At 37.3% G+C, this 27,255-nt stretch overlaps 1 protein-coding gene across 1 annotated transcript in view; it reads left to right on the forward strand.

Moving 5' to 3' along the window:
- The first annotated feature begins 2,248 nt into the window (after positions 1 to 2,248).
- The window catches only part of CHM (CHM Rab escort protein), a 70,393-nt gene continuing 45,386 nt past the window's right edge, over positions 2,249 to 27,255 (forward strand). The window contains exons 1-4 of the mRNA XM_037407967.1: positions 2,249 to 2,588; positions 14,791 to 14,857; positions 23,663 to 23,735; positions 24,937 to 25,061. Of these exons, the coding sequence (XP_037263864.1) occupies positions 2,264 to 2,588; positions 14,791 to 14,857; positions 23,663 to 23,735; positions 24,937 to 25,061 (590 nt within the window). The 5' untranslated portion in view covers positions 2,249 to 2,263. The remainder of the gene's footprint in view (positions 2,589 to 14,790; positions 14,858 to 23,662; positions 23,736 to 24,936; positions 25,062 to 27,255) is intronic.

Genomic DNA, 27,255 nt, shown 5'->3' on the forward strand with positions numbered 1-27,255 from the left:
TCAGCACTTCAGAAACAGAAAGACATTGACAGTGAAATACCTCTGTTCTGGTGGAGTCCTAAAATTATACTAAACACTAACAAAAGGTTTTCACAATGAAATTATATTTTCATGAGTATGCCTGCCTCAGTAAGAAAAGGGTGTGCAAGGAGAATTTGTCTTATCTGACCTAAGCAATACAGTGAAGCTTTGTTCTTCATCTGAAGACATTTAGGTCAGGATGATCCAGCATGTTCAGAATTCTGGAGCTAAACTTCTGTTGTTACAGGTTAAAAGTAGAAACGACAGCTTCATTTACAGAACTGCACGAGAGAAGCTGCAGAATGGAATTATTTTTTTTAAATCTCAGTGCCATGGTTGAAAGCATAAATATAAGGAACATAAGATTTGATTTTACTACTTTTATATCTGAATCCATAAGAACTGATATTCTCCGTTACATATTTTTTAGCATGGTAATCAAGTACTGATGTTTGTATCTATGCATTTTTTGTTCTCGCATTGTTTGATGTTTCCTGCTAGACTATTTTCTGTGCTGCACTCTGTGCTAGCACGTCTGGCAGTACCGTGGGGGTGAAGCAGTCTCTGGTTTCCATTAGTCACTTTATACTATTTTCACTATTCTTTTGCTATGTGAACAAGGAGCTTGTAATAAGGTGTTAACAGTCTGCTAGCTGGTTTATTGTTATTATTGATTTAAGGTGTTAAGACTTTAATATAATCACGCACAATGAATAATATTAAGAGATTAGTTTAAAGCCATATAAGCCATTAAATGCAAAATAAAAAGCAAAACTTTCTAGAAATTTCCAGTGTATTCTGGCACAAGTATTCTGTGCTAGGTTATTTTGCCTGCATTGCTGTATCTGGCTTTTTCAAATACATCTTTTTATTCTTGCTATTTTTTCACTCAGACTGGTCATGCAGGAGGGGCTCTTCTGGAAAAGCAGATTCTGGTTTTTACCCCGATTCCCATTTCATTTCCTTGCAAGGCGAAGGAAAAGGCAAAGCAAGTGTGACTTAAGGCATGAGAGGGAAAGAAAGAAAAGTGTTAATTGATGGGTTGAGAAAAGAGAGGTTTTGGAATGCAGAGAATGAAGTAGCATCCAACATCCAACATGGTTGTTAATTAACAAGGAAGGACGCGAGACTGATGACTAGAAATAGATGAACTCATACACTCTTTTAAAACCTGTCTTCAACATGGTGGATAAAGGAAAGAAATTATCACAGTTGGGACTAAGGGGACTTCTTTTTAAATAGTAAGGGAAATATTTCCTTGCATATATTAATGAAAGTGCAGTGATCAGTGAGATTGAAAAAAACATAGAATAGTTTCAGAAACACTGCATATGCAGGGGGAAATAACAAAAATGGAACTTATTCTGAATTTCTGAAGAACTGCTCATCCAAGAAACTTCAGTGGAATTGACACATAAAATGTACAAAATATACAGGTGTTTGCATTGGAGAATTTTGCATTTGAAGTAGGTGGAATACAACCATATCCTTGTATTTCAGAAGTTTATTCATCAATGCTAGGAGCTTGTATGCCTTCACTGCTGTTGCCCACAGTATTCCTGTATCCAAGGTAAGGGCTTGCTCTGTGGGTCAGCTGAAAACTAGATGGGTAAGAAACTGGGTGAGTGGTCAGGCCGAGGGGCTGGTGGGTCATGCAGGCTGCCCATGGGAAGTGCTGTATCAGGGGGCTCGGTTCTGCTGCTTAATGCCTTCATCATCGGCCCAGTGGTGGTGGCAAGGAGCTCTGTGACTGGCATGGCCCATGTCAGCATGGGCAGGCTGTGGTAAGGCCTGTGCACCCACTGCCAGTCAGCAGGATGGAGCCGGGCTGGAGGAACGGGGGGGCTGGAGGGCAAGGCCTGGTGCTTGGTGAGTGAGCAACCAGCACAGCCGCCCTGCCAGGGTGAGACCCAGGGCAGGGGTGGTGGCCCTTCACCCATGTTTTTTTGTGAATCATAGAATCCTTTACGTTGGAAAAGACCTTTAAGATGATCAAGTTCAACCATCAGCCCACCAGCACTGCCAAGCCCGCCACTAACCCATGTCCCTAAACACTGCATCCACGCATTTTTTTCAGTGCTTCCAGGGATGGTGACTCCACCCCGTCCCTGGGCAGCCTGTCCCAATGCCTGGCCACCCTTTCCGTAAAGAATTTTTTCCCTAATATCACATCTAACCCTCCCCTAGTGCAACTTGAGGCCATGCCCTCTTGTCCTGTGGCATGTTACCTGAAAAGATTACGATGGGGAAAAAGCCGCCCAGGCCAGAAGCAGACTGGAGCTTTCCGCACGCTTATACAGAAGGGCAGCAAACAGCCATCCCTGTGAGACCACAGAAAGAAGGATGCCACCACAGAGAGCGCTGCCGGGAAGCTTTCCCGCTTGGGCGGGCCCGCCGCCCTCAGCCCCCAGCCCCGACCTACAACTCCCAGCAGCCCTCGCCAGCGCGGCCGGAAGTCTCTGCGGGCGGCACCCTCCATTTCCGGCAGCGCCGGGCACGTGACCGCGCCCCTCCCAAGATGGCGGACAACCTTCCCTCAGAGTTTGATGTGGTGGTGATAGGGACCGGTAGGAGATGGCGCGGTGGTGGTGGGCTACGCTGGGTTGCCGGGGCGGGGGGTGGCGGGATGCCGGCGCCGCAGAGGAGGCAGTGGCGCCGGGGGCGGGGCGAGGGCGAGGGGGGCGAGGGGTTGCCGAGGGTACCTGCGCGGGCAGTGTTCGGGGGACTTGCAGGCCGGTCTGGGCTCGCTTCTGAGACTCCAGTGTCAGGATTTGGTGAGAAACTGAGATGGCGCGGAGGCAGCGCACGTCCGGGGCTGCGCCTCGAGCGGGGTGTCCGTGAGCCCCGGCCCCCGCTAGGGCAGGCTCGCCGGCCCCCCGCACCGCCAGTGGTGCTCGCCGCGGCTCCTGCCGGCCCGCTTTGGTTTTATGCACACAATATAGTTTTGAAGAGCTAAACTCCATGTTGTTGCAGTAGATATCATATATGCTGATAATTTTTTTGTTATTGTATTCTATAATACAAGAACTTTTCTCTTGTACAAGTTCTTGATAATCCCTATGCCTGCTTACAAATAACCCAAAACATTGGGGTTTTTTGAGCCCTCCGCATTAAAGCGTATTTCTCAGTATATGAGGAATGAGTGCACGTATCAAAGACTTAACTGAACTTTCTGGAGCTGCCCGCACTTTTTTTTATTCTGTACAGGTTCATCCTGTTTTGAGTTCAGGTGAATAATGGTGGAGATGTGAGATGTCTCACTGAAACATACCACAACATGTAACTACAAGACAAATTTTAAAATATTGCTTCAGAAGGAAGACACTTGCTGCTTGCATATCATAATAATCTTTAAGTACTGAAATTGATTTATGTTTTGTAGAAGCCAGTGGCAGTGGCCTGGCTTGACCTGGTCTTCATCAGCTCCTCCCCTTAAATTCAGCATTGAGCTCTGGTGTTAAAATGTTTAAAACACATTGATGTTTATAGGTCCAAAATTTACACTCAGATTTTGTTTGCATTTATGAAGAGCTCCCGTGGTCAGCTCAGGATGTTGGTTGGAGCACAAAAGGGAAGACCTCTCTAAATGTTACTCTTTTCCTTTGTGAAATTAGGAGCTGTGTTTTGGGAGTTCACTGATCTGTCAAATTGTGTCCTTCAGATTTAGGACTACTTTTCTAGAGATTTGGAATAGAATGAGTGAGTTTCTTGGTGTAATTGCTCTTTTCAATGTTTTACCTGAAAGAAGTTATCCCCTTACAGTGTATGTATAGTTACTCAAAGGATTTCTGATATGGTTCTCAAATTTGTGAGAGATTCTAAAAACATACTGTCTCCACTGTTGGCCATAACTCTACTAAAAATGCAGAGTTAAGGTTCTTGAGCAAGTTAAGAGATTTCTTTCTTTGTTCTTAACCCTATTGTATGGAGCAGAAACCCTAATAATCTGACATTTTCACATGTGTTCAGATTTGTGAATATTTTGAGTGTGTGAGAAGAATGGTAAATAATGAAAGGCTAACTAAAAGGGTGAAATATTAAAAATTGCATGAGTTCTGTTATTTTTGAGGACAACTCAGTCTTTACTGTCATGAGAAAAATAGTGTTATGTAGATGATGCAGTGATACAGAGAATTAAAGGAAACTCAGAGGTTTATAAAATCAGTATAAACTTTAGGCTATTTAGCTATTCTGGCTACTAAGGAAACTAGCAGGTGAAAGGAGTAGGAGTACCTATTCTAGCTACTAAGGATGCTAGTGAGGGTGTTACCTCTTTAAAAGAGTTGACTCTAACTTACATAAAGTAAAACTTCATCTTGTCATGATTCAGTGGAAAAGTAAAAACCTGCTGCCAGGTTTTGTTTCTGGAGCTTTTGTAATTTTTGGTGAAGGTAGAATGTAATCCAGCTTGCTTTGGCAGCCCTCGTGCTGTGGGTCTCGCAGGCACAGAGTGCAGGCCAAGGGCATCGTGGCAGTGGCAGCCTGCTCGTGTGTGCTGTCTTTCGTGGCCCATGGTATGGTGCAGTTGCTGAATGCGTGTGTTAAGTAATACCAGGCTGCTCACTGCGGAGGAGCGGTGACTGGTGGTAGGATGTCACAGATGGACGAGATTGTGCAAGCCTAGGCATGTTGGGAGAAGAATTCACCTGAAACTGGCAGTTCGCCAGCAACAGCACTTTTGGCTGAACTGTCTGTTCCAGCGAGAGTTGGTCATGCGACAGCCATCAAATACAGTCTTCCCTGCTTTAGAATGAGCTAATAATACTAGAGCTTTGATGTTGGGGGAAGGGAATTCTTAGAGCTAAAGTTTTCCTCTGAAATATTGCTGGATTTGGTGGTGGTGGCATGGATTTATATTAAAGGATGCATTTGTGCCTACCTGTGGAGACAACTACTGTACCTAATCTCAAGATTTTCAGAACTCTGCATTTTAGGAGTTATTTTGTCTTTTCTTTGCATTCCTTTTTGCTAAGAACATACATAAATGGTGACTAATGCTGTTGACTACTTTTTTATTTTTTATGGAAGTTATTTAAAGAAAAACTTTAATCTGTCTTCTCTTCTGGGAAATGACTCCTGAGGGAATATCTTAGCCTTGTCTTCAACTCTGTGTTTTCAAATGCTATAACCAGTGCTGAGTGTACCTATGGATATTTAATTGTCATATTGTAATAACTGAAATGTTTGTGTTAATGATCTTTTTAACTGCATGGTAGTAATTGCATATTTTTTCTGCATGTGTGGCCTTTTCTGGTTTTATATTTTGTGCTTCTGTTAATTTTAGTAATTAGATTGAGTGGTAACGTTAGCTTTGAATTTGTTTTTGTTTCAGGCTCATTTAACTGTTTTCCTATAGTAAGCTTAATGAAAATGGAACCTCACACTAAATTTTAGTCATTGGTGCTCCATTTAATGCTTAGGTTCAATTACTTCATCAATATTTCTATGGGAAAAGTAAATTCGCTTGTTGAAGAAACTACTTCTCTTTAACCCAGATTAAACATTTTCTTGTGTGGGCAAGTTTAGAGCAAGATGGATGTGTAGTATAAAAATACTTGGCTTGGTGAGTTCAGCAGGAAAAGTTTCACTACCGTCAGGGAATTTATAGTTCTAAAGAAAACTAGATTATCGTGTAACATAAAAATGGTGGGCATAGCTTAAGGTTTTCGCTGGTAGCACAGTATGAGGGTGAAAGCTGTTATGATACTGTTCTTTTGTTCCACCCCTTTGTGGCAGATTTGAGGTCACTCTTAGATCCCTCTCATATCCCTACTTTCCTACTTTTTGAGTGTAGTACTATGGTCAAGTTGCCCACTAACCAAACGGGAATGGATTTATTGGATAATTGTCTGCCAAAGCAGATACTGCGCAGTATCGTTAATCCTCAAAACAGTTCTGGTATTTTGGAAGGTCTGTTCTTTGGAAAGTGCTAACACAGTGATTTTTTTTTTATTTTTTTTTTTTTTTTTGTCTAAAAGCCTGTAGGATCTAGGTTTGAAGGGCTGATGTAAGTGCTTGCTTGAGGAATTCAAGGTGGGCATTACTCGTGTTCGTTTAAATGAGTTCTATATTGATAAGCCTTTGTGGGGTCAACTCTTAAACTAGTGCAGGCATTCAAATGGTAGTATGTTTGTAGGAAGAGGGAACATTATGAGTTCCCTGATATTTATCTCAGAAAACAGGCATCTATGTGAGAATGACACTCAGAGCTAGGAGGCAGTGGCAAAGCTTTTGTCTTTAGGCGGTTGTCAGATAGGAAAGTTCATAGGCAGAACACTCAGCAATGTTGAATTTACGGCAGGGACTATTGTGAATGCAAAGATTTGCAACATGGCTGTGCATATCTATAAGTGGTGTGGATAACGATGCAGGGTCATCTTCACCTTTGAATTTTTTCTGTTGATTGGATTTTATTCAGTTTTAACTTCTTAAACTTGTCTCTGGTACTGTGGAAGGCCTGTATTAACTGCTGGTGAAGTTGTAAAATGAAGGATATGGCTCTTTAAAGGGTGGTTGTATTCACGAGTTTGTCTACCAGTAATTCTAATTTTTTTCTAAAAAGGAGTTATTCTTTATAAAAGCAGTCACAGTAAATTTTCTGGTTCTATGCAATTTTCTTTCCATTCTGGTTTTCAGTGGTTATAAATAACACATGAAATGACTTTCAAGGTAGAAAGCAGGGATCCATTTTGAAATATTCTATAAAATAAAGAGTGATTTATGGTTTCATATGATTTTGGCTGAAAGCACTCGGGCTTTGCCAGGTCATCAAAGTCCTGTCAGGAGAATCTATTATTTATTGTTCGATATGCTGGGAGTGGTGTAAGTACTTTATGTTTATCTTATGTAAGTATAGTGTTAGGAAAAATCACTTCCAGATACTAATACAATTTTTAAAATATACCATGAAAAAACTGAATATTATGTATGTGAATTATGAAGTTAAGATTGAAGATTGATTCTAAAAAAGAATTGGAAAAATGAATAATTCCTAATGATTTTATTGTTGCAGGATATTTTTAGGATGTGCTGGATGAACCTAAAATGTTTTCTAATACACCTTCTGGGCTGATATTTTAGTTACGTTATCTTATATAAATACACAGTCTGTTTACATCAGCAGCTATTTAGAGTTTTACAATAAAAGCTAGATGGAAAACCAGCTGAAGATGGATAGTTTTTTATGTCAGTGGTTGTTGTGGACTAATATAGTGGCACTGACTATATAATGGTGATATCTGGAAGGAGGAAATGGACCCATATTATTATTATTATAATTTGTAAATAAGTCATTACATGTCCATGTAAGTGTCAAACAAAATGAACACTGACTCAGAATTTTCTCCCCACCCAACTTTTATTTTTTTAGTATTCTCTAAATGTAAACATGCCTTTATCTTCTTACTGACTTATTTTTTAACCTGACTAAAATTGAAGGGTTGTTTTCTGGCATGCCTTCTGTTCTGAATTTTTCTGTGTAGCAGAGCTGCTGTGATAGCCTTCTTGGAGGCTTGGACTCCTACTGATGTCTCAGATACAATTCTTTTCTAGATACTGTGGAATGTCCCTCCCTGCTCTTGTAAGAAAACTCACTGTTTTATGTACCTCCTGTTGTCCTTCTCAGCCCGTTAATGTTCTTCAGGTTTTCCTGATTATATTGCTGATCTTAACGAAATAAAAGACTGTAGTACTCCTGTGATCCTACTGTGAAAAATACAGGGTAGGTCATCTGCATATCAAGGTGAAAAACTCCTTTAGAAAAAGTCTTAGCAAGGTACTTTGAAATTCTAGTCTGAGTCAGGTTTAGTTGAAATGACACATTTGTCTGTCCTCAGTAGAAAATGTCATTCCACTGTCTGGAGAATGGTCATAAAGCTGATGATTCAAACCTTCCAAGTCACTGGTGCACAGAGGTTGCTCTAGAGCCAAGCAGAGCATTTTGAGCGTTTTTTAAGAGCCTCTGTTGATATACAGATAACTATATGGCATTATTAACGTAGGAGAAACTTTTTACTTCTTAAATATTCTTTTATGAAATGTTTAAAAATGTATAAGGAGCAAAGAGAACAAGCTATCTTCCTGTGGGGAGGCAGAAGAAGAAGTGAAAGTATTAGAAGACTTGGGTAAAAATAAAACTTCTGTGTGTCTTACTATACAGAACTTTTAATATATGTGCCTTGCTTTTTATTTATCTCCTGCTATCGGTTGTAAACCAAAGATTAGTCTCATAGCTGTAGTATGTGCTAGGGAAGTCTACTTAAAACCCTCTTTATTAAATACATTTTTTTTCTTTAAGACACGAAGAATCATTTGGATTTTAACTGTTGTCTTCCTTAATATATGTAATTTAAGGAAATGTATTTAATATGTGTTTGTATAACAGTACAAATATTTGATATTTATTCAAAAATTACCCTCCTACTGGAAGGTAGGCCTCTAATGTGAAAAGTAAAGCAGCTGTTGCTTTCCAGTAAACAGAATTCCTCACCTTGAAGTAATCTGCTTACACCTGTAGTTCAGAAAGTGGTATGCCAGGTTGTTTTTTTTAGTTTTTTAATCTGTTACCTTGATTCAGTGTCTTAGGTGTTCCATGAGCAAAATGTTTAGATAGGTAGAACGTTGCCACACAAAGATGTGATTCATCCAGTGATACAATTTTTATGTAAGTGATTAATAAACTAAAATTGTGTTGCATTCATGCTGTTGTCTAGATCTCATGTATGTTTATTTTTCTGGTACCTTTGATGTTAATTTTCCTGGGTTGTTGTAACTTGGAGCCAAAATCAGAAAGTGCACTGTCCCCACCCCCCTTCAGAGGACACTGCTTGCTTTGAGCATGATTTTTAGTAGCAAGTTAAATTTTTATTTGGAGCATAAGTGTCTGTGTTCCTTTTCTAAACATTTATTTGCACTGTGAGATTTGCTATTTTTCATTGCCATGTTCCTCTGATGGCACACAGATAACTATATAGAATTACTAGTTTAGGAGAAGAAACTTTTTAATTGTGATTTCTTACTTGTCTTAGTGGGTTGTCATTTCTATCCCACTACCATATTCTGTAATGCAGAAATATTTTCTAATATTCTACAATACAAGCATGTAATAAAATTAATAAAACCTATTACAGTTTTAATTAGCTAGCTTTAACTTAAAATATAGATACAATAAATAGTTCAACTTTGTTTGCAATTAAATTATAAAATGCCTTTTATGTTCTACATATACCAGAAACATATCACAAAAATTGTGTAGTGAGCTTCTCCAGTCAGCTGCTCTTCTCTTCTTAGAAGTTCAGATACAAACAAAATTTATTGCAGTTGGTCAGCTGTCTGACTCCAGGAGATTGTTTTGAAATTGTCTATGTTCCAGCTTTTTTAATATATTTCCCTTCAACATTTTATATTATGAAAAGCCACTTGTGATTTATTTAGTAGATGCAGTGAAGCAAATTAAACATTTAAACCTTTTCAAGATGAAGCTTGTGTAATTCAGTAAAAGCTTATCAGCCGGACAACTGGGAAATAGTTTACAGTGAACAACTTGGGAACCAAGATGCTTCCACATATATGAAGCTGTTTAGTTTATAAATTGCTTGGGGCAGTGAATGTATCCATTTAAAGTCACTTGAAGAGACAGCGCATCGCTGTAGCATTATGTATAGCCACTAATCAGAAGAGGCACAATGTGTAAGCCTGAAATTCATTTTTGATTACACAGAGGTGAATTGCAACTTTTCATTATTTTGTAAAGCTTTTAAAATCAGTTGGCTTTTAAAGCTGAAGAAAATAATTATCTTAGCAGTTATCTCTAATTTTAATTTTGCTATGTTGAAGCTAAAGTAGAATCGGTATCTTGATGACTGTATGTAATGTGTAGCTAATTCCTATATGTCTTGCTTATTTACTTGTAAAACATGTTATTCTTGAAAATGAAAGTATGACTGATTTTGCTTCCTAGGGAGGGTCCAAAAATCTGTGTAGTGGAGATTATCTTGGTCAGAGGTTGCTGGAAACAACGAGATGTAGACTTCCAAGGTCAGCTTGCAGCAGGCACATCTGTAAGATTTATTGAGATTAATCTGCCTCTTATGTATCCAAGAAGGCTATAATAGAGAGAGTGCTTAGACAGCTGGCAGTGAAAACTAGTGCTATCAAAAGTGAACTGTATTCTTCATCATAAGATTGTCATGAACCTAGTGTTTATACTGTCTGCTTGCTGGGTTACTTCATTCTGGTGCTGCAACTGTTTCTGATATAGTCCTGGAATTTCTTGCAGCGGTTTCCAATGTGTTATATGAATAGCCTAAGAAACAAAAAAGTTTGTAGGACTATCTTCAGTTTCACCATGCTGAAGTGAGCCCTGACACAATGTTTGTTAGTCTAATTAGGGCAAGCTTGTTAGAATTTCATCTGCTTGCCATTTGGTTTTGGTTTTGTTTTTTTCCCAGAAGGGCAAGTATGTAGTCGGCACTCTTCGCAGACCAATACTAGGAAAACTTGGTAGTTGGTTCACTTTGACTTCGCACGTGTATTTCAATGAGGCAGTGTCACGGATTCATGCGAATGCATCACATTTGTGATAGGTATCAAGAAGTACCTATGAAATTCTACCTTCTAAGAGACGTTAGTGACTCAGAGATCACTAATGAGTAAAATCTCTAATTTTATACTTATTTTTATATCTGTCTGCAGATGTAATGGCCTACTTCACTCAAATTTTAAATTAATGTTTCCTTGAGAAGGCCAGAGAGGCTGGTTTACCTAATACTGTGTCTGATAAATGGATGTTAGTGAGTGGAGGAAGAAGGCAGTGGCTTTAAGGAATGGTGATAGACATTTCAGCTGGTACTAATGAGTCTTCCTTCATGGAGGAAAACTCTTTATCTTTACTTTTCCTGGTAAGAGAAATGAGGTGCAGGACCGTTAAACATAATGCAAAGGGGGATATGAAAGGGCCGGGAAGCTCAGAAGGTGTTTATACTTCTTGATAACAGGCACTGCTATTTCTGAATTGATTCTGCCTCAAATACAAAGAACTTCTGAATCAGCATACTAAATTGATACAAGAATTGTACGGACTCCTTATTCTTCTGTGTAAATCCCTTTTATGCTGCCAGATGTTTATGTATGACGTACTGAAGTCTGGATCTGTTGCTGCTTTCTTGTGGTTGGATCATGCAATTCCTATTCCGACTTCTTATTTCCTGCCAATACCATTGCAAATCTAAAATTTGTTTGGATTTGTAACCTCTATCTTCAAAACAAATTGTGAGAAGTTTTGGAGTCTGCTCTCCCCTGTGGCTGGGATCTGAACTCATTTCAAAAGTTGAATATAATCCATCTTAGAGTTTTTGACAAATCAAAGTTCAGAATTGGAAACTGCTTCCAAATAGGAACAATTTATAAACAGAATATATTTCTCTGATACTGAATAGAAGGGAACCTGTTTTTGCACAACTGTGTCAGTATCCTGTAGGAGATAGTTCAGCTTCACGTGCTGTCATTAAATAAACCTCTACCATTTCTCTAAGGAGGCTTTTCCAAGTTAGGGGGTTTTTTTCTTAAGTAGAGGGGGACTGTAACTATCTTACAATGGTCTGTTTACCAGAGCCAGAGCCTTCTGTCTTGGAAAAGGCTTTTGTAAAGTAACCATGGTGCAGTCCAGATCATGTGTAGGAGTAACTTGCATTGACAAAGCTACATATTTTCCATGTGCTTTTATTTCGTTGGAGAAGAGAATTCAGAAACTGGTGCCAAGGCACAGTCTTATTTCTTTGGTTTACTGAGGTTTTGTCACATAATAAATGGTGTTGCAAGAGCCTCTCCAAAAGCTAAAATGCATGGGCCTTGCCTTTCTTACACTTCCTTGTTCAGTGGGTACTCAGGGGGCCACAGTATCTTAGAAGCAAAGGGTTGGTGAAGAAAATTGATACCAGCTTTCAAGAGCGAGGAAGCTAATTCAGGGAACAATTTCATCCAAGGTTAATGGAAGAACAGACCTCCAACACGGTATCAATTGGATCAAGCTTAAAGCAATCTGTTATGCCCTAGTAGCTATAACTCCAGTCCTGGTCAGCCAGGCAGCAATGGTGATGTTTTACAACACTTTCTCAGTGGCTTTTCTCAATAAGGAAGGAGAAACAAGTTTCTCAATTCCATTTCTAGAGTAATATTCTCTGTGCCCAAATGAGGGAAAGAAAAACTTTTTCAGGATCTACACACAAAATAGTAGTTGTAGATTCTATTCCAGATAGTTTATAGACGGAGAGAAGTGAAGTGTATATATAAACACTTTCGGTGGGCAGCTGGATGTGGAGTTGCGTTCACATAATAAAGCTGTTTGCATTCAGGATCTTGTGACAGTCCTGAAGTGTGTGCTGCAGTTAAGTATTTCCTCCTTGTCTCTTTGTTCAGAATGGTCTGTGTTTTGAGTTCTTACTTCAAAATCTCAATTCAAAAGACTATCAACCTATCTAGGCTGTGAAACAAACATCCCAGGAACTGATGCAATTGTTCATCCCTCTTTGAAAGCATTATTTCCAGCGATTAATTCCATGATAAGCCTTCACTTGCTGTGGAAGGTCAGCAATGCAAAACGATTGTATCTTTTTCTGTTTTATCAGTTCAGAAAGGGATTTTCTTTTTTTTTTAATCCTTCAAAATACTAAGTGCTAGAAGCCAAAACTTTGCAGGGAAATTGTAGCTATTTTCCTGGAAGATTTGTCATGCCTGTCTTAAACCTCCTTCCTTCAGTTGATCCAAACATTTATACTTTTGGACTATCAACACCACCATGGAGCTGGTCTGCCAAAACCGGACCATCTACTTGACATGGAAAGGAGGTCAGGAGTGCCAAAGATAAGGGTAGAGAGGTTGAATCTCTTCATTTTGGTGGTGGTGTTTGCCTTTACTGGCTTAAGGAGTTACGGTCTTGTGTATCTAAGTCACTCTAGGTGTTTTCTGGACTCCATTTCAGTTTCTAGAATTGATAAAGACCAGCTCAACCATTTGAGTTTCTGTCTCTGTGAGTGCTAAATTGTACTTAACATCCCATTAAAATCTAACAGTTAGTTACTCTAGGTAAGTGAAAACTGATACCTTACAAGTAGTGAATAGCTGTCCAGTAACCTTTAGTATATTGCGTTTTGTGTTTTAAATGAATCATCAGATTGGCAACATGCTGCCATTTTATTAATTTGTAAAGGCAGTATTCTCTCTGAAGAAACGGACAACTGCAGGCCTGAGATTCTCACAAAAATGATGTTTGACGTAAAGCTAGCCAAGAAGTTTGTGCCCTACCGTGTCTGCTTTTCCTACTTTCCATTCTGTCTCTCTTCAGTTGTGCTAGTGCAGCTGCTTCTGGTGCTGAGCTGTGAATGGTATCAGTGAAACACTCCTTTCACATTGTTTAATCTAATCCCTTAATGGAATATGTAGCTTGTCTCCTAATACCAATCCCTTAGAATTTTAATCACTTTTACTGAATTACCTGCTTAAACAGCCAATAGATCATTTAAAAGGAGATTTCAGCAAAGCAAGTGCCATACAGGTTTTTAGATAGCAAGCTAGACTTCTTTTCTGAAGCTAGTCAGAAATCCAAGTCATCTAACTCTGCATGTAAAAATCTGGTGAGTGGGAGTAGAAGTTAAGAGAACAGGCTCATTTATTTATTAAACTTCCAATTGCAACTGTGTGCCATTCCAAGCAGGTATTGCTGGTAGAGGAATGTCACTAACCTTCTGGATGGTTGGTTTTCGTTTGTTTGGTTTTTACTGTATATCTTTTCCACGTATAGTGAAAACATACTGATTTGACCGAGCATAATTGCAGGACGTGGGAGATGTTGGTAGGGGTACTACTTCAAGTACAATTGTCTTGCATTCATTCTGTCCCTAACAGTACCCATAAAAGTGAAGTGAAAGTGCACCTGTGCTGTCGGCTTAGCTTTTCTGTTTACACTCAGGTCTTAGTCTGCATGCAGAATATTGAGTGTGTTCCTGGGTACTCCTTTGGAGCAAACCAATTAGTTCAATCAGAAACAAAGTCCAAATACAGTTCTGAGACCTGTTTGTGCTAGAGATGTTTGCCAACAGATGGTCTGGAGGACACTGCACCGTGATGCCTCAGCAGTCATTTAATGCCATCCCAGCAGGTTTATACCCTCACACTTTCCAGTGCATCCTTGGACAATATACCAGGGCATGCAGCATGTATATTTATCGTATATTTATGATACCAATCGTAATATGTAATCTTAAATATTATATTTAAGATTATCATATATTTAATCTTAAAACACCATTTTGATGGGTTGTTACACAGTCTCCACATTATGTGGCCACTTTGAAGTGAATAAAAATACACAAAAATACCATCAGATAATACCTGTCCCTATCAGGAGGGATACAGTTACAAGGCCATCCCATTAAAATTTGGGTATTGTTATGCTGGCAAGTACTCAATCTGTTCATGATAACAAGGTGTCTAGAGAAGACACTGGTGATAAACTTTGATTCAGAGGTAGTAGTGTCTGCAAGTGACACGTGCCATACAATTATTAAAAAAAAAAAGTGTTGCATTCAGGAGGGTCATAGCAAAATGTTAATAGCTCAAAATAGTGTTCATTATTTTAGTAGCATGAGAGTATTAACAATTCTAGTGACTCACTGCAGTGTTTGAATTGCCTCTTTCTGACCAAGTTCTAACTTTGTTTCATTTTTTAATATATATTAGCATACTAAGTCCTAAAAATCACATGTGTCCTTTCAGGTTTGCCTGAATCTATTATTGCAGCGGCCTGTGCTAGAAGTGGCCAGAGAGTTCTTCATGTTGATGCGTAAGTTACTCATAATTTTCCTTTTGAAGAGTTAAACTGGCTAGAAATGTATCTATGTCTATGTCAGCGTGCCCTTCAGGACTTGTGTTTTGTGTTCTTCTGACATCAAGGGATCTTATACTTTTGTCTGTGCCTTATTTTGGGGGATTTCTTTCCCATCAATAAAACAGGCAGTTTTTGCATGCTAGCTCAGTAATTTGGAACATATGGTCAAGGATGGCTCCTCCTTTTGTATGGACAGGAATGGTTGCAGGTTTAGTGCCTTTTTTATCATCATTCCTGACAGAAATTATCCCATTCTGCTTTTGTGAGAATTTTTACCTGAGCCATTATCATTTAATGACAAAATGTTTTAATAGTAGTTCATTTGTATCAGTTGTCAATGCCTAGAGAAGTTAGTACAAGTATATTTGCATTGAATTGTTATCAGAATGAAGATGAGTGAAGTCTGGCCGATAAGGCCAGGAGATGAACACAGTGCTGCTCTTTGTTTGCTGTCTTCTCTCTATCCCATGCTAAAGCAGTTTCTAGGAAGAGTATCGAATACCACTGAAATCAGTTGATTCAGAAAGTACTTCTGTTGAACTTCGAAATGGAAGAATTTGCTGAAGCACTTGGAGTAGCACATTTCCTTGCATCCTTTGAAGAGATTAATGTTTCACTTTACCTATTAGCAAAAGTTAAAATAATTTTTTTTATAAACTGTGTAACTGTACATTACAATGCACACTGTTTTTTTAAAAAAAAAATTAGGATCTTTGAACCTTGGCTTATTTGTACACTTGCTCAGCAAAATTTAGTAGCATGACTCAAGTCTAGAGCTCTGGTTTCTGAGGCAAGCTTGAGATCAAATGCTGGAGCCTGAGCTGACCAAGACAAACTCTTAAAATACCCCTTTCTCCCCTATAGCACTTTAAAACTCTGATTGTCTCATAACTCTTTTGAGACAATCGATCTTTACTAAGCAGCTCTTGAGGCTGCTTTACTGTCTGTGTTTTTCTAGAAGATAACAAATGCAATGTATTTTGTGAGGTTTCTGTACTAGACACCTGCGCTGTGCCTGCTGTAGTTCGTTATGTCAGATGAAGTTATGATTGTCCAGATAATTTTTTTTAATTTTTTTTTTTGCATCTTTGCTACTGCTTTTTATTGTAGCTGGCTCCTGTGCCCTTGCTACTTTTCCAGTCCCATTGTTAGTGCAGTTATGTGGTTTGCTGGCCTAATAGCATTTTGAGAGAGGGTCATAAGCTGGAAGCAAGGAGTGCGTCTAAGCACTGCTGCTGTCACTAAATGTTTTCATAGCCTAAAATGAATAATAATTTTCTAAGGTTAAACAAATTTCTGCATAACTGTTAACAACCAGTAAAAGTCTATGTGGAGACTAGTTTCAGTCAACCTGTTATCTCTTCTCTAGCTGAAACCAGCTGGATTTCAGCAGAGCAGTGTGGCAGGCAGTTCTGACTTGGTGGTAGCAGCAAGAGTGCTGTGAGCTTAGATGTTCTCTGAATGATTCTGATGCAATGTGATTGCAAGGTTGGCATAGTGTTTTATTTTTACATCGTGTTTTTGAGCTTTTTCTTCTATGAAAATTTTTATGATGCGTACTTCTGTGTACAGCTCCTAAGGTTTAGGGTTGTTTTTTTTTTTTGTATTGCACCAAAACCTTAAAAAGGATATGCTTTCTGCTGTTCATTTTCTCTGAACATCATCGGTTCAAGATTAAACTTCTGTAATCTCATTTGCCTACAGCCCTTCAAAGGACCCATTCATTTTTCAGACATTAACTTTTGGTTTGAAATCATATGCAATTTCAAGATTTGCAAGACTAGCTCACTATCTTGGTTGCGTGAAATACAATTTGCAGTTGCTCAGCTTGCTGTTGTGCTGCCCACAAAGTCTCTGGCTTCCTGTCTCGGACTGGAGTAAGGACAGGAGATTAACTTCAGTCAGTCATTTTTATCAATAGGAGGGCATTTGGATTAAGAACTCATTAATGAATCTTCAGGCACTACGGACTACTTTCAGAACCTATGGAAAACTCCTTGGAACTGTAAGGAAGAAAGTCTTTAAATGGGTTAATATTCTCGTATTTTACATCACAGTGAAATAGTACACAGTACTTTATGCTCCATACTTAATGTAACTAATGATTCATTTGAAACAGACAGCTCTTAAGATTGTAATAATTTTAAAGAAGTATGCAACTACATAGTAGTGATACTGAAGTTACTATAAAGACCTCATGCATAATGTGTAAGGGTATGTTAATGTCAGACATTTGGGTATGGTAGTTCTTAAATCAGCTATGGGATTGCTAACCAAAATATTAAACACTTTATTTTAAAACAAGCAGATATAGAATGAGTAAAATAGTTATGTTTGGATTTTAAGCTTAATGCATGTATTACTGGTAGACTACATAGATTTTGTTAAATGAACCATTTCTCATCATTTTTTTGTATTCATTGGCTATCAAAGTCCGTAATAATGGTTAGCCACTGGAATTTTGATTTCTTTTATCCATGCCTATTTTTAGCTATAGTGAAGAGCTTTTCAGAAAACTCAGAGAAGCAGGCAATTAGAACTGTGGAATACATATTTTGTTTATTACTGTTTTCACTTAAATATGCTTATTTATATTCACATATGCTTTTGTTTTTATGATGAAAATGAAGGCTTCCACATTTGATTCCTTTCTCCTATGGAGTTATTTTTCCAACTCTAATGCAGGCTAAGGTCAGGGGAAGGTGTTCATAACAGAGGTGTTCTTCTCTCATATTAATAATTGCCATTTTAATGGGTGTATGTGCTCACTGAATCATGGTCTAGAATCCATATCTTGGCAAAAAAAAGAAAAAAAAAGAGAAAAAGAAATGTTTATACTGTACAACCCCCTCCCCATAAATAGGGAAGCGTTTCAAGCCGTCTGCTTTTCCTGTTTAAGTTAGTACTCTTGCAAAAAAAGCCTACCAAAACCAATGGAAAACCCTCACCCTGATGCCATTTGAGCTTGAAGTCAAAAGTTAAGTCTTAGAAAGCTTGCCAGAGATTCATCTGGATTAAAACATTTTATTTCTATCCACTATATGTCTAGTTTAATATATTAATTTCTAGATGAATTTTCAAGTTTCGTTTTACTAAAGTAACAGTATAATTGAAAATTCATCAAGAAAAAAACCTGTTTCTATTCAGAATGTAACTTTTTAGCAGTGTAAGTTGTTTCCTTCTTGAAGGATTTTGAGCTTAATTTTTTTTCAGATTGTAAAAAAATAAGATTTGGAGTTACTGAAAAACTTGGTTTCGTTAAGCGTGCTACTTTGATTCATCTTTTGTTCTCTGCAAAGGTCTGAGTTGTTAGAAGGTATAGAAAATGTATATGGATAAAGTCTTTGTTTATAGTTTACTTGCACTCGTTACCTTGTGTATATCATTTTATTACTTTTAATCTTCAGCCATGTTTGAATTTATCATAATATACTGCATAGGTGATTATGCAAGATAGTTTTGAAGTGGCCTATTATAAAATACTAAGGTCTAAGTTTGATTTATAAACACTGTCCAAGCATCACCATCAACAGTAGCTAATCTTATTCAAAATAGTCACTTCATTGCAGTGTTGCCATAAATTCCTGTAGACTGATTTTAAACTAAAGTTAGCTTCTGCCAAATAGTAATTGAAGGACCTCTATTTCTCTGTGCCAGCTATGTCTCAATAAACATAAAATCTGTGGTTCTTTTCAGAGAGCTACATTTACTGTAGATATTAATGAGCTGTTGACATGTGAAATTTCAAGGATATTTGTTAAGTGATTTAGAAAAGTAATTCGCAATTTAAAATGTGGAGATTGGCACTTAGTTTAAACTTGGAGTTGCTGAAGAAAGGTAGATCAAGAGTAAAAGTTGATTACTTGAAGTGAATATACTTCTCATACTAATTGTTCATATGCATAGGACTTCCTCCTGATAGCTTGCTGTGTTTTCTACTTTTGGTCCTTTGCTTATTTGCTTCATACAATTATATGCATATATAGTTATGTACTAGTTTGGCTACTGAGGATGGGGCAATTAGAGGTGAGGTATGTTTAGCTACATTTTTTACTCAATTTTCAGCATCTAGAGTATAGCATTTGTAGACTAGTTTTCTTGTCTACATCCTTCCTGGTTGACTTATTTATCTTTCCATGTAGAGCATAATTCAAAGGCAAAGGAGTGTCAAGATCCAGGATTGTAACTCCTTTTTTGTGCCCACTTTGCTCTGTCTACTTCTCATGTCTTGCTTCCTGACACTTGAAACCTTTATTTTTTGACCTTATTTTGTAGAGTACTTGAGTGTTCCTTGTGTCTAAATTCTGTTCCGTCTGAGCATCCAAAAGCCTACTGGGCACCCTCCTTGTACCTCCCTCCTCCAAGATACCTGCTTTTGTAGTTTGTTCCACTTCTTGCTAGACAATCTGTCTGACTTCTTTTCGGAACTTGTAAAATATATGATGTAATACAACCTGTGTCTTCATACAGCCTTCTTTTTGATCTTTAACTTCTGTGAAGTGAGGTAGCAGTGTAGGCACAGCAAACAGATAATGAGAAGGTTGCTTCTCAAAGCAGGTCAATTTCTTGCAAGGAAAATAAAATTATTTACCTTTAAGTAAGGAAACCTAGGCAAAAATTTTGACCTTTTTTGAAAAAGTTGCTGTTATTTTTATTTTGTTTTGGGGTGTTATCTAATAGAAAAGTATTAGAGAGTAAAACGTGGTCTTAGCTGGTCCATGATAATTACCTTTAGTCATGTTCATATCCCAGGATATAATGTAATATAGTACAAGTGACTGCCACCATCACTTTTATTGAGCAGAAGGATCTCAAGAGAACTTTGAGTTAAACCTTCCTCTTGGAAGGCAAGAATGCATAGTCCACTTCTCATGCTCCTAGACACGACTTCTGTGCCAGAATGGGAATTTTTCATACATGTGACTGTGTACTTAATAGGTAGCATGTGAAACTGTATGGGTTTGAAACATAAGTCGTTTTGTGTTCAGATCCTTAAAATCGATGTGGCAGTAAATTCTTGTGGAGAAGACAGCTACTCTGATGGTTCAAGACTTCTTACTGAAAGATCAAATGCAGGACAGACAAATACAGGAGCTCTTGGGAGCAATTGTGAGGTATCAGCAGCTTTCCTTCAGACATCACCAGCTTTGCTATACCGTGGCTGTTAAGACACGGCACTGAAAAGGCCATCTTTTTAACAGGCATAGTCCATGAAATACTTTTTGTTGTGTATGCTGTGCTTTCCTAAGTCTTCAATTTCTCAAATTGGAGTCTGTCTTCAAAAGGCCGTGTTAGATATTCTCTTGGTTTGGATTCCAAGAATGTTAATCAGTTGGAAAAAATTTGCAATTTCAGTGTTCTGGACTGGGATTTGCTAATTCTTTCGAAGTATTGAAGAAAAAATGGTGTTAGTAACTGAGAAAAAACCCCACAAACTAATATAAGAGAGGAGAGAATTAAGATATTTGCTGAGGTGAAACTGTACTTGGGCTACACTTCCAAAACATTGTAAAAATGGCTTCAGCAGTTCTGAACTACAGATTCAAGATTTGAAGAGTATGAACTAAAAGCAGCAATGTTTTAATTTTTGTGAAAGTCCAGGTAATACAGTAGAAGTTTTGAGCAAATACTATCTAGGAAATAATGTATGGTAGAAAAAGAAAACATGTGTGCTCTAACTTGGTAGAAAAATTGATTTCTAACGCTGTTGTTACACCTTGAAAATGTTTCATGTCTTTACTTAGCATATAATAGAATTATAGCCCTAAAAAAGGGAGAAAATATCCATCCTTTAGTTGGCCAGTACAGAAAGAGAGGAGAGGAACTTAGTCCTTGAGATACTGGGGTGGTATTTTAGCTTTAATTAGGCTTTGAACTTGAGCATTACTTTAAGGATTTCCTCAGTTCATCTTCAGGGCAGTTACAACAAAATTTTTTGGTTATGATGGACTCATACTTCTAAAACCATTAGTCAGTTCTTTCCAGAATTCCTCTTCAAGATTTTTTCTAAAACCTTTGCTCATTGTGTCGGTAATAATGTATGGTATACCCTATTTCTGTAAGTGTTTTCAGATGAGAAAATTAAGCCATTCTGATTCATCATGTAATGCGGGGTAAACTAATTAAAATTCCAGGGGAAATAAATCTGGAAGTTGATGCTTCAAGAGAAGATTAATATTTGAGGTGCTACAGCATAACTTGGGAAAGGCGCTCAGATGCCAGAGGAAAGGAAGGACAGCTGCGATTCATTTTCCATTTGAGAAAGGCCATACCATCCTCTCAAAACTGATTGAGCTTCAGCACAGCATTACAGAGTGCTTTGTTGAAAAGATTGATTCACGTCAATGGTGGTTAAAAAAAGTAGTTTCAAAGGAAAATCCACCTGAAGAACAGAGGAATGTTTACATCAAAGGTGTCTGACAGCTCACAAATAAACTTCTGTAACTTTCTGTCAAAATAACATATTCATTTCTCTTACTGAAAGTTTTAATTTAAAATATTCTAAATATGCATGAATTTATATTGGTATAGATTCAAGAAACCCAGTCCTAATTTTAGGCAGGTGTTTTCTGTGATTTCTGTGATCAATGGCCTTGCTTGCTCTGACAGCCAGATTGTATTCCATATTCAAGGAAACTTGTGACTAAAGCAGCAGATTTCCTTAAAAATAAATCTTCATGGCTGTGTTTTTTGGAAATCCCAGAAGTCGCAGATAATATATGGATATTCAGCTTTTTATTCAGTCAAATCTTAAGAATCAAGACATTTAACTGCACCGTTGGCTCCTAAAAGTTACTGTTTTACAGATTGAAATCTGACAGAATCAGGCATTTAATATATTTAATCCTCATTGCTTTGTGTCCTGTATGCTACCAATAGCAGCAATTTGTATGCCTCACCCATGTTATTCATACAAAGCGTTAAGAAGGGACTCCTTTTTACAGATGATTGGAGTTTCTGGTTTTTAAGGGATCTGCCCATGGAGCTCTTCTGCTTAGAATATCCAAATTGCAGGGTTGACTGCTTGCCTTCTCGTGCAGCATGGACCCAGTCCACCCAGTTCCCAGCCTGAAGCACCATGTTCTGTTGTTGAAGCCACCTTAATTCAGTGGATGCTGGATTTTGTTTGTCTTTGCAAAAGATGTCCTATTTATGTTCTTCACTATTGCCTTGCAGTAGCTGAAAGACTTTTTTAGGTCAGTTTCTAGTCAGGAGCAATTAGGCATTGTTTAGCAGACATCTGTCCTTCATATGCTAAGTAAGCAACATGGTACAGAGCATCAGCCTCTTGTACTGTAAAGGGGCTGACACTCCTAATGAAGTCTTTGTCAGTGCAGATAAGCCTTGTCAAAACCATCCCATCATAAACAGTAGAATCAAACCTGAATTTAATTTTTCACTTTTATCACACTTATCTCTACAATTCAGTTGTGGAGGAGGTTATGATAAGATTTAAGTTCACTTAATTTAACAGTTTTCACACTGTTCTGTAAAATACAAACTTCCTCCCTAAATTTGTTGTTGTTTTTCGTTTTAGTGTAGTGTATACAGTAACACTTCATAATCCATTCAGGAGGATATGTTTGATACCTTTCACGCTTCTGAAGTGCCAGCATACGGTGCCAGAAAACACTTAAATCCTGAAATGACTTTTTTTATTTTGCAAGAACTAGTGGTTTTCTTAAAATGTAATTGCTCTATTAGTTTTTCCTATCAGAGTTGTCAAATATTTAAGATGTGTTATGCATGATAACAAAAGCTAATTAATCCAACTGATGTTGAGAGAAATATTGATAGAAAAAATTTTAAAAGGGAAAACAGAGTCTTTCATTAACAGAAGAACTATTAATTTTATGTGATTCAAAAGAAATAAACTAATAGTTCTCAAGAAAGAAGCTGGTAAATATAAACTGAGAATTACTCGGGGTGGTATGATCGTTTTGTACAAATCAATTCCTTTGGCTCCACCTACAGTATATGCAGTTTAATAGGAATTTTGCCAGAGCATCTTAACAGTCTATAATAAGCATAATCTATTCTGTAAGCAGTAGATAAATAATGGAGTGAACTTTCCTTTATTTGACATAGTGGATAAGAGAGATGCGGTTTCCACTGTCTGGACCTCGTTTCAGTTTACTTAACCCTCCTTTGCATAGCCACCTGATGAAGCACTGGTCATTTAGAAGTGATGTGCCGTACAATTCTATTAACTTCCAGATCAGCTTCAATTAGAAGCAGTATAGCTGTGCTGGTGTGACAAAGCTGTTAGGTCCTGCCTGAAGCTGAACCTCTGGAGTGCGGTATGGATGCAAAATACCTGAACTGGTTTTTCTGAGAACGCACTTGAAACTGGCAGACTTGTTGGCTTGGCTCCACACTAAGTAAAGACATAAGTAGTGATGTACATGTTTGAGTTAGAGGTGTAGAGTCAGTCCTGGCCAAGAAGCAGTGTTGTCTGTGTTCTTCTTTTACTCATAGCATCCTGTGTGCTTTTCTTAGCATTATTCATTTTACCCTGCAGATACTTTGATTTTGGATGATAGTCTGTTTGGTCAGAGATGCATACAATTGAGTGAAAATGGAAATTTTACATCTCGTGAAGAGTTGTGAAACGTTATACCCATTTTTATATTCTGTATCTGTAAAATCTGTCATGGAAAACATTTTGAGTGTCTCAAACGTGGTTGTTTTTTTCTTTTAAACGTGGAAGAGCTGTGATTTTTGTGTCCATCAAGTTTCACTGTTGTTTTTTCTTTACAGGAGAAATTACTATGGTGGAAACTGGGCCAGCTTTAGTTTTTCAGGATTATTGTCCTGGATTAAAGAAAATCAGGTAAAAATTTCCCAAATTATTTCTTTTGGTGTTACTTAACGTTAAATCTTGTTTGTTTGCATAATTTATTACGAGACATACTACCACAATGCTCCTTCTCTTTGGTAATTTAACAGATGAAAGAGGTTTCTAGTTTCCAACTTTACTGGTTAAGACTTAACCATCTGGCCTAGCTTTCTAAGACTGATATGCCTGGTTTATTAATACTGTTATCTGAGACCAAACAGTCTAGTGCTCAGTCATACCTTTTGGGTTCCTGAATTTATATAGAAGCAACTGAACTGTTGTTTCGATTCCTTTTCCAGCAGTTTCTGTAAATGATAAGCTGGTCTTTTCCATTTCCTGTTTGATTATTTCCCTCTCTCTGATGTTTCAGTCCCTTTTGGTTTTCTTGTGTGCTTTCAGCTGATTCTTTTTAACTGGGACAAAGGTAGTTACTGGATCCTTGTATTGAAATGTCCTATAACCAGGACAAAAAGATTAATGTTGATAGTGTATTTTTCAATGACCAAAGTTTATCTAATTCATGACAGTCCACTAGAAATCTTCTGAAGAGGATATTTATTTAGGAGATTGAGCACTTGGACTATATTAGCAAATGGATGTTCGTATTATTTACTGAAGCGTTACAAGCCTGTTGGTCTGGAGAAGATGGAACTTTTTCAGTTCAGTCTCATGCCTTTTTATTACATAGTGCTACCTTGTGGTGTAATCAGTGGAGCTGCTCAGTGTCAGAACTTAATATTCTCAGGGTTCTGTTGTATAATTTACAGATTCTTCTATGGACAAATCAATATAATGTGCAAATCACCATATTTTTTTCACATGGTCTCTGTTTGAAAATTTTGTGACAAAATTTGGCGCTATCCTGGCTGTGGCAAACGTGTCTTTTGGATTGTGTTCAAAGTTATATTCAACTCCGTTAAAACATATTCCTTTTAACACTGTATTTTTGGATTACTAGAGCTAGTAATGTAGTAAAAATGTTGGCATGTTGTAATTAAGTGACCAGCTCTAACTGTTGTAACTCAAAAAACCTGAATAGAAAAAGCATTAAGACAGTTATGATCATTCTTTTTGTTTGTTTGGTTGATTTTTTTAATACAAGATGGTACAACACGTTATTTGAGAGTACAGAGATTTATAGTACAAGAGCAGCTAGCACAGTACAAAATGTAATTTTATAATTTGTCTTTGTAAGAAAAAGGCAGATACCAATGATGAATGTGAAGATTGGAGAAAACTGATCCTTGAGAATGAAGAAGCTATTCCTCTGAGCAAGAAGGATAAAACTGTTCAACATGTAGAAGATTTCTGTTTTGGCGAGTAAGTATAAATACAGAAATACAAAAATAATTTTATATGCCCAGAGGTGAATAATCATATTGTACTTTTAGTGTCAAGCATTTCACCATGATGCCATATTGCATGTTGTTTCAAAAAGTAACCATGATCTCTGAAATGTTCTTAATGTCCTTTTGCTTTTATTGAAATCACTTGCACTTCATTGAAGCTAACTGATGCTTCTTAAATGACCTTATCGGGATGCAATGCAATTTGTTGGCCAACTTGGTGAGTTGATAATTTTCTTCTAAGCAGAAAACACAAGTGTGTTTCTAGATATTATTAGTAGTAGGAAGTTATGCATTGCCATATATTAAATTTTTCCATTCTTAATTTGGCTAAAAGCTGCTGTTCTCATAGTAAAAAATTAAATTCATAAGTACATGTAAAATGAACTAAATACACAAGAATAGGAACACAAATGGACAGTGGTACTGTAACTATAAAATATTTAATTGTGCTAAAGTGCTTTGTCATTTTTATATTCAGTGGATTTAAGTTTCTCACCAAGCAGTGCTTACCCATGATGCTTTAGAAGGAAATGCGTGGTCAAAGGCTCCGGTAACGTAATAAGTTAGCTTTTTGGGGCTATCACCTTTGTTCTGTTTCTGAAGTAAGGTAACTCAGCTCTTTACATATAGTGTGCAAAAAATACATGCTTAATTTGAAATACATGTTTTTCTGAAGATTTGTTGCGTATGCACATGAAGAATAGCGTGCCATCTTAGGACTGATACGTGGTAAATATCTTCTAGTTAGTTATTCATAGAGGTACATCTGCATCTGCAGAAGTTCAGAATACAAATTTCTTTTTTTGTTTAGATTTTGAAATGGAAGTAAGATAGCTTGTTATAGATAAGTCATGCAGAAGGTAAGCTTTTCACAATGCCATGTTGAAAACCCAAGGAACAGCTGAAAGTAACCTTGTGAAGCACTAGCGTTGAACGGTGCGTAAGCATAGTAACAATGAATGGAAATTTTATGGGCCTTAATTGAAAACTGAACTATTTCTTTGTGCTTATTAATAATTTTTATCTTTTGGATTTTGCACTGATCTGAACACTCTTCTGAATTCCTGAAAGGTTCTCTGGGATAGTTAATGTAAGTTTAACCTTGAATCCCTTAGATAATATTATAGGCAGCTAAATGAAACATTGACAGATACGAATACAGAAACATGTCTTGCTCTCTGTAAACATCATGGGTAGGAAGAGAAAAAAACAGCTTGAATTACAGTAATACAATCTGAAGGTCACAGACTCAGAATTTTCCTAACTTATATTGCACAGTAATGGCTGCTTGACTGTCATGCAGATAAAATGTTATGCTTCTTTTAAAGCAGTATCAGTTGAATATTGTAATTGGAATCCTGTTGCATAATAAATATTGTTCGGAATCAGTACTAAATTGGATTAAAGGTTTCATTGTCTCTTAACTGTGCATACGATTTTCCTGAGAAGATGCAACACTGACTGAAGGTTGGCTCAAAAATTAGTCCTCTAGCACTGAGATTTCACACTTTCTGGAAGTGAGCATAATACTTGAGTGAGGACAAAGTAGAAGATTCTGCCGTCAAGCATTTAACTTAGGCTGGCAGTATAACGCTGTCTTTCTTGATTATCACCAAAAAAATGCAAAAGCCTACGAGGTAAAATGGTAAGATTAATAAGCCTAGCAAAGAAAAAGTTTTCCAAAGTAACTTAAAACTTCTGAAAGAGTCAATTATTGTGTTTCTGACAATTTACACGTTCTGGCTGGATTCTGTTGTTTTTGCATAACTTTTATAACTCCTATGAAGTAACCATTAAACATTTATTTTGAAAGAATAAACAGCTGGGTAGCAGTATAATATACACAGTGCAAATCTGAAATGAATGGCCTTAGAACAAAGTGCATCCATCAAAGGGAAAGAATACTGTGTCTACAACAAGCTGTATTGAAAAAAGGCAAATGGCTGAAAAATAAATAGTGAACACCTGTGCTGAATAAATTAACCAGCTGGTTGGCAATTTTTCATTTGACCTATCTGAAGGGGTTGCTGTTACAAGGCATTAATAAGACACATTCATTTTAAGATATTCCTTTGTTAGTACCATTAATTGATGAATGGTGGAAGATAATATTCTAAATTTACACAACAATTTGTCTGCAGATGTATTATTTTTTTCTGAATTAG

Source organism: Falco rusticolus, chromosome 14 (assembly GCF_015220075.1).
Source record: "Falco rusticolus isolate bFalRus1 chromosome 14, bFalRus1.pri, whole genome shotgun sequence".
Classification (NCBI taxonomy): Eukaryota; Metazoa; Chordata; class Aves; order Falconiformes; family Falconidae; genus Falco; species Falco rusticolus.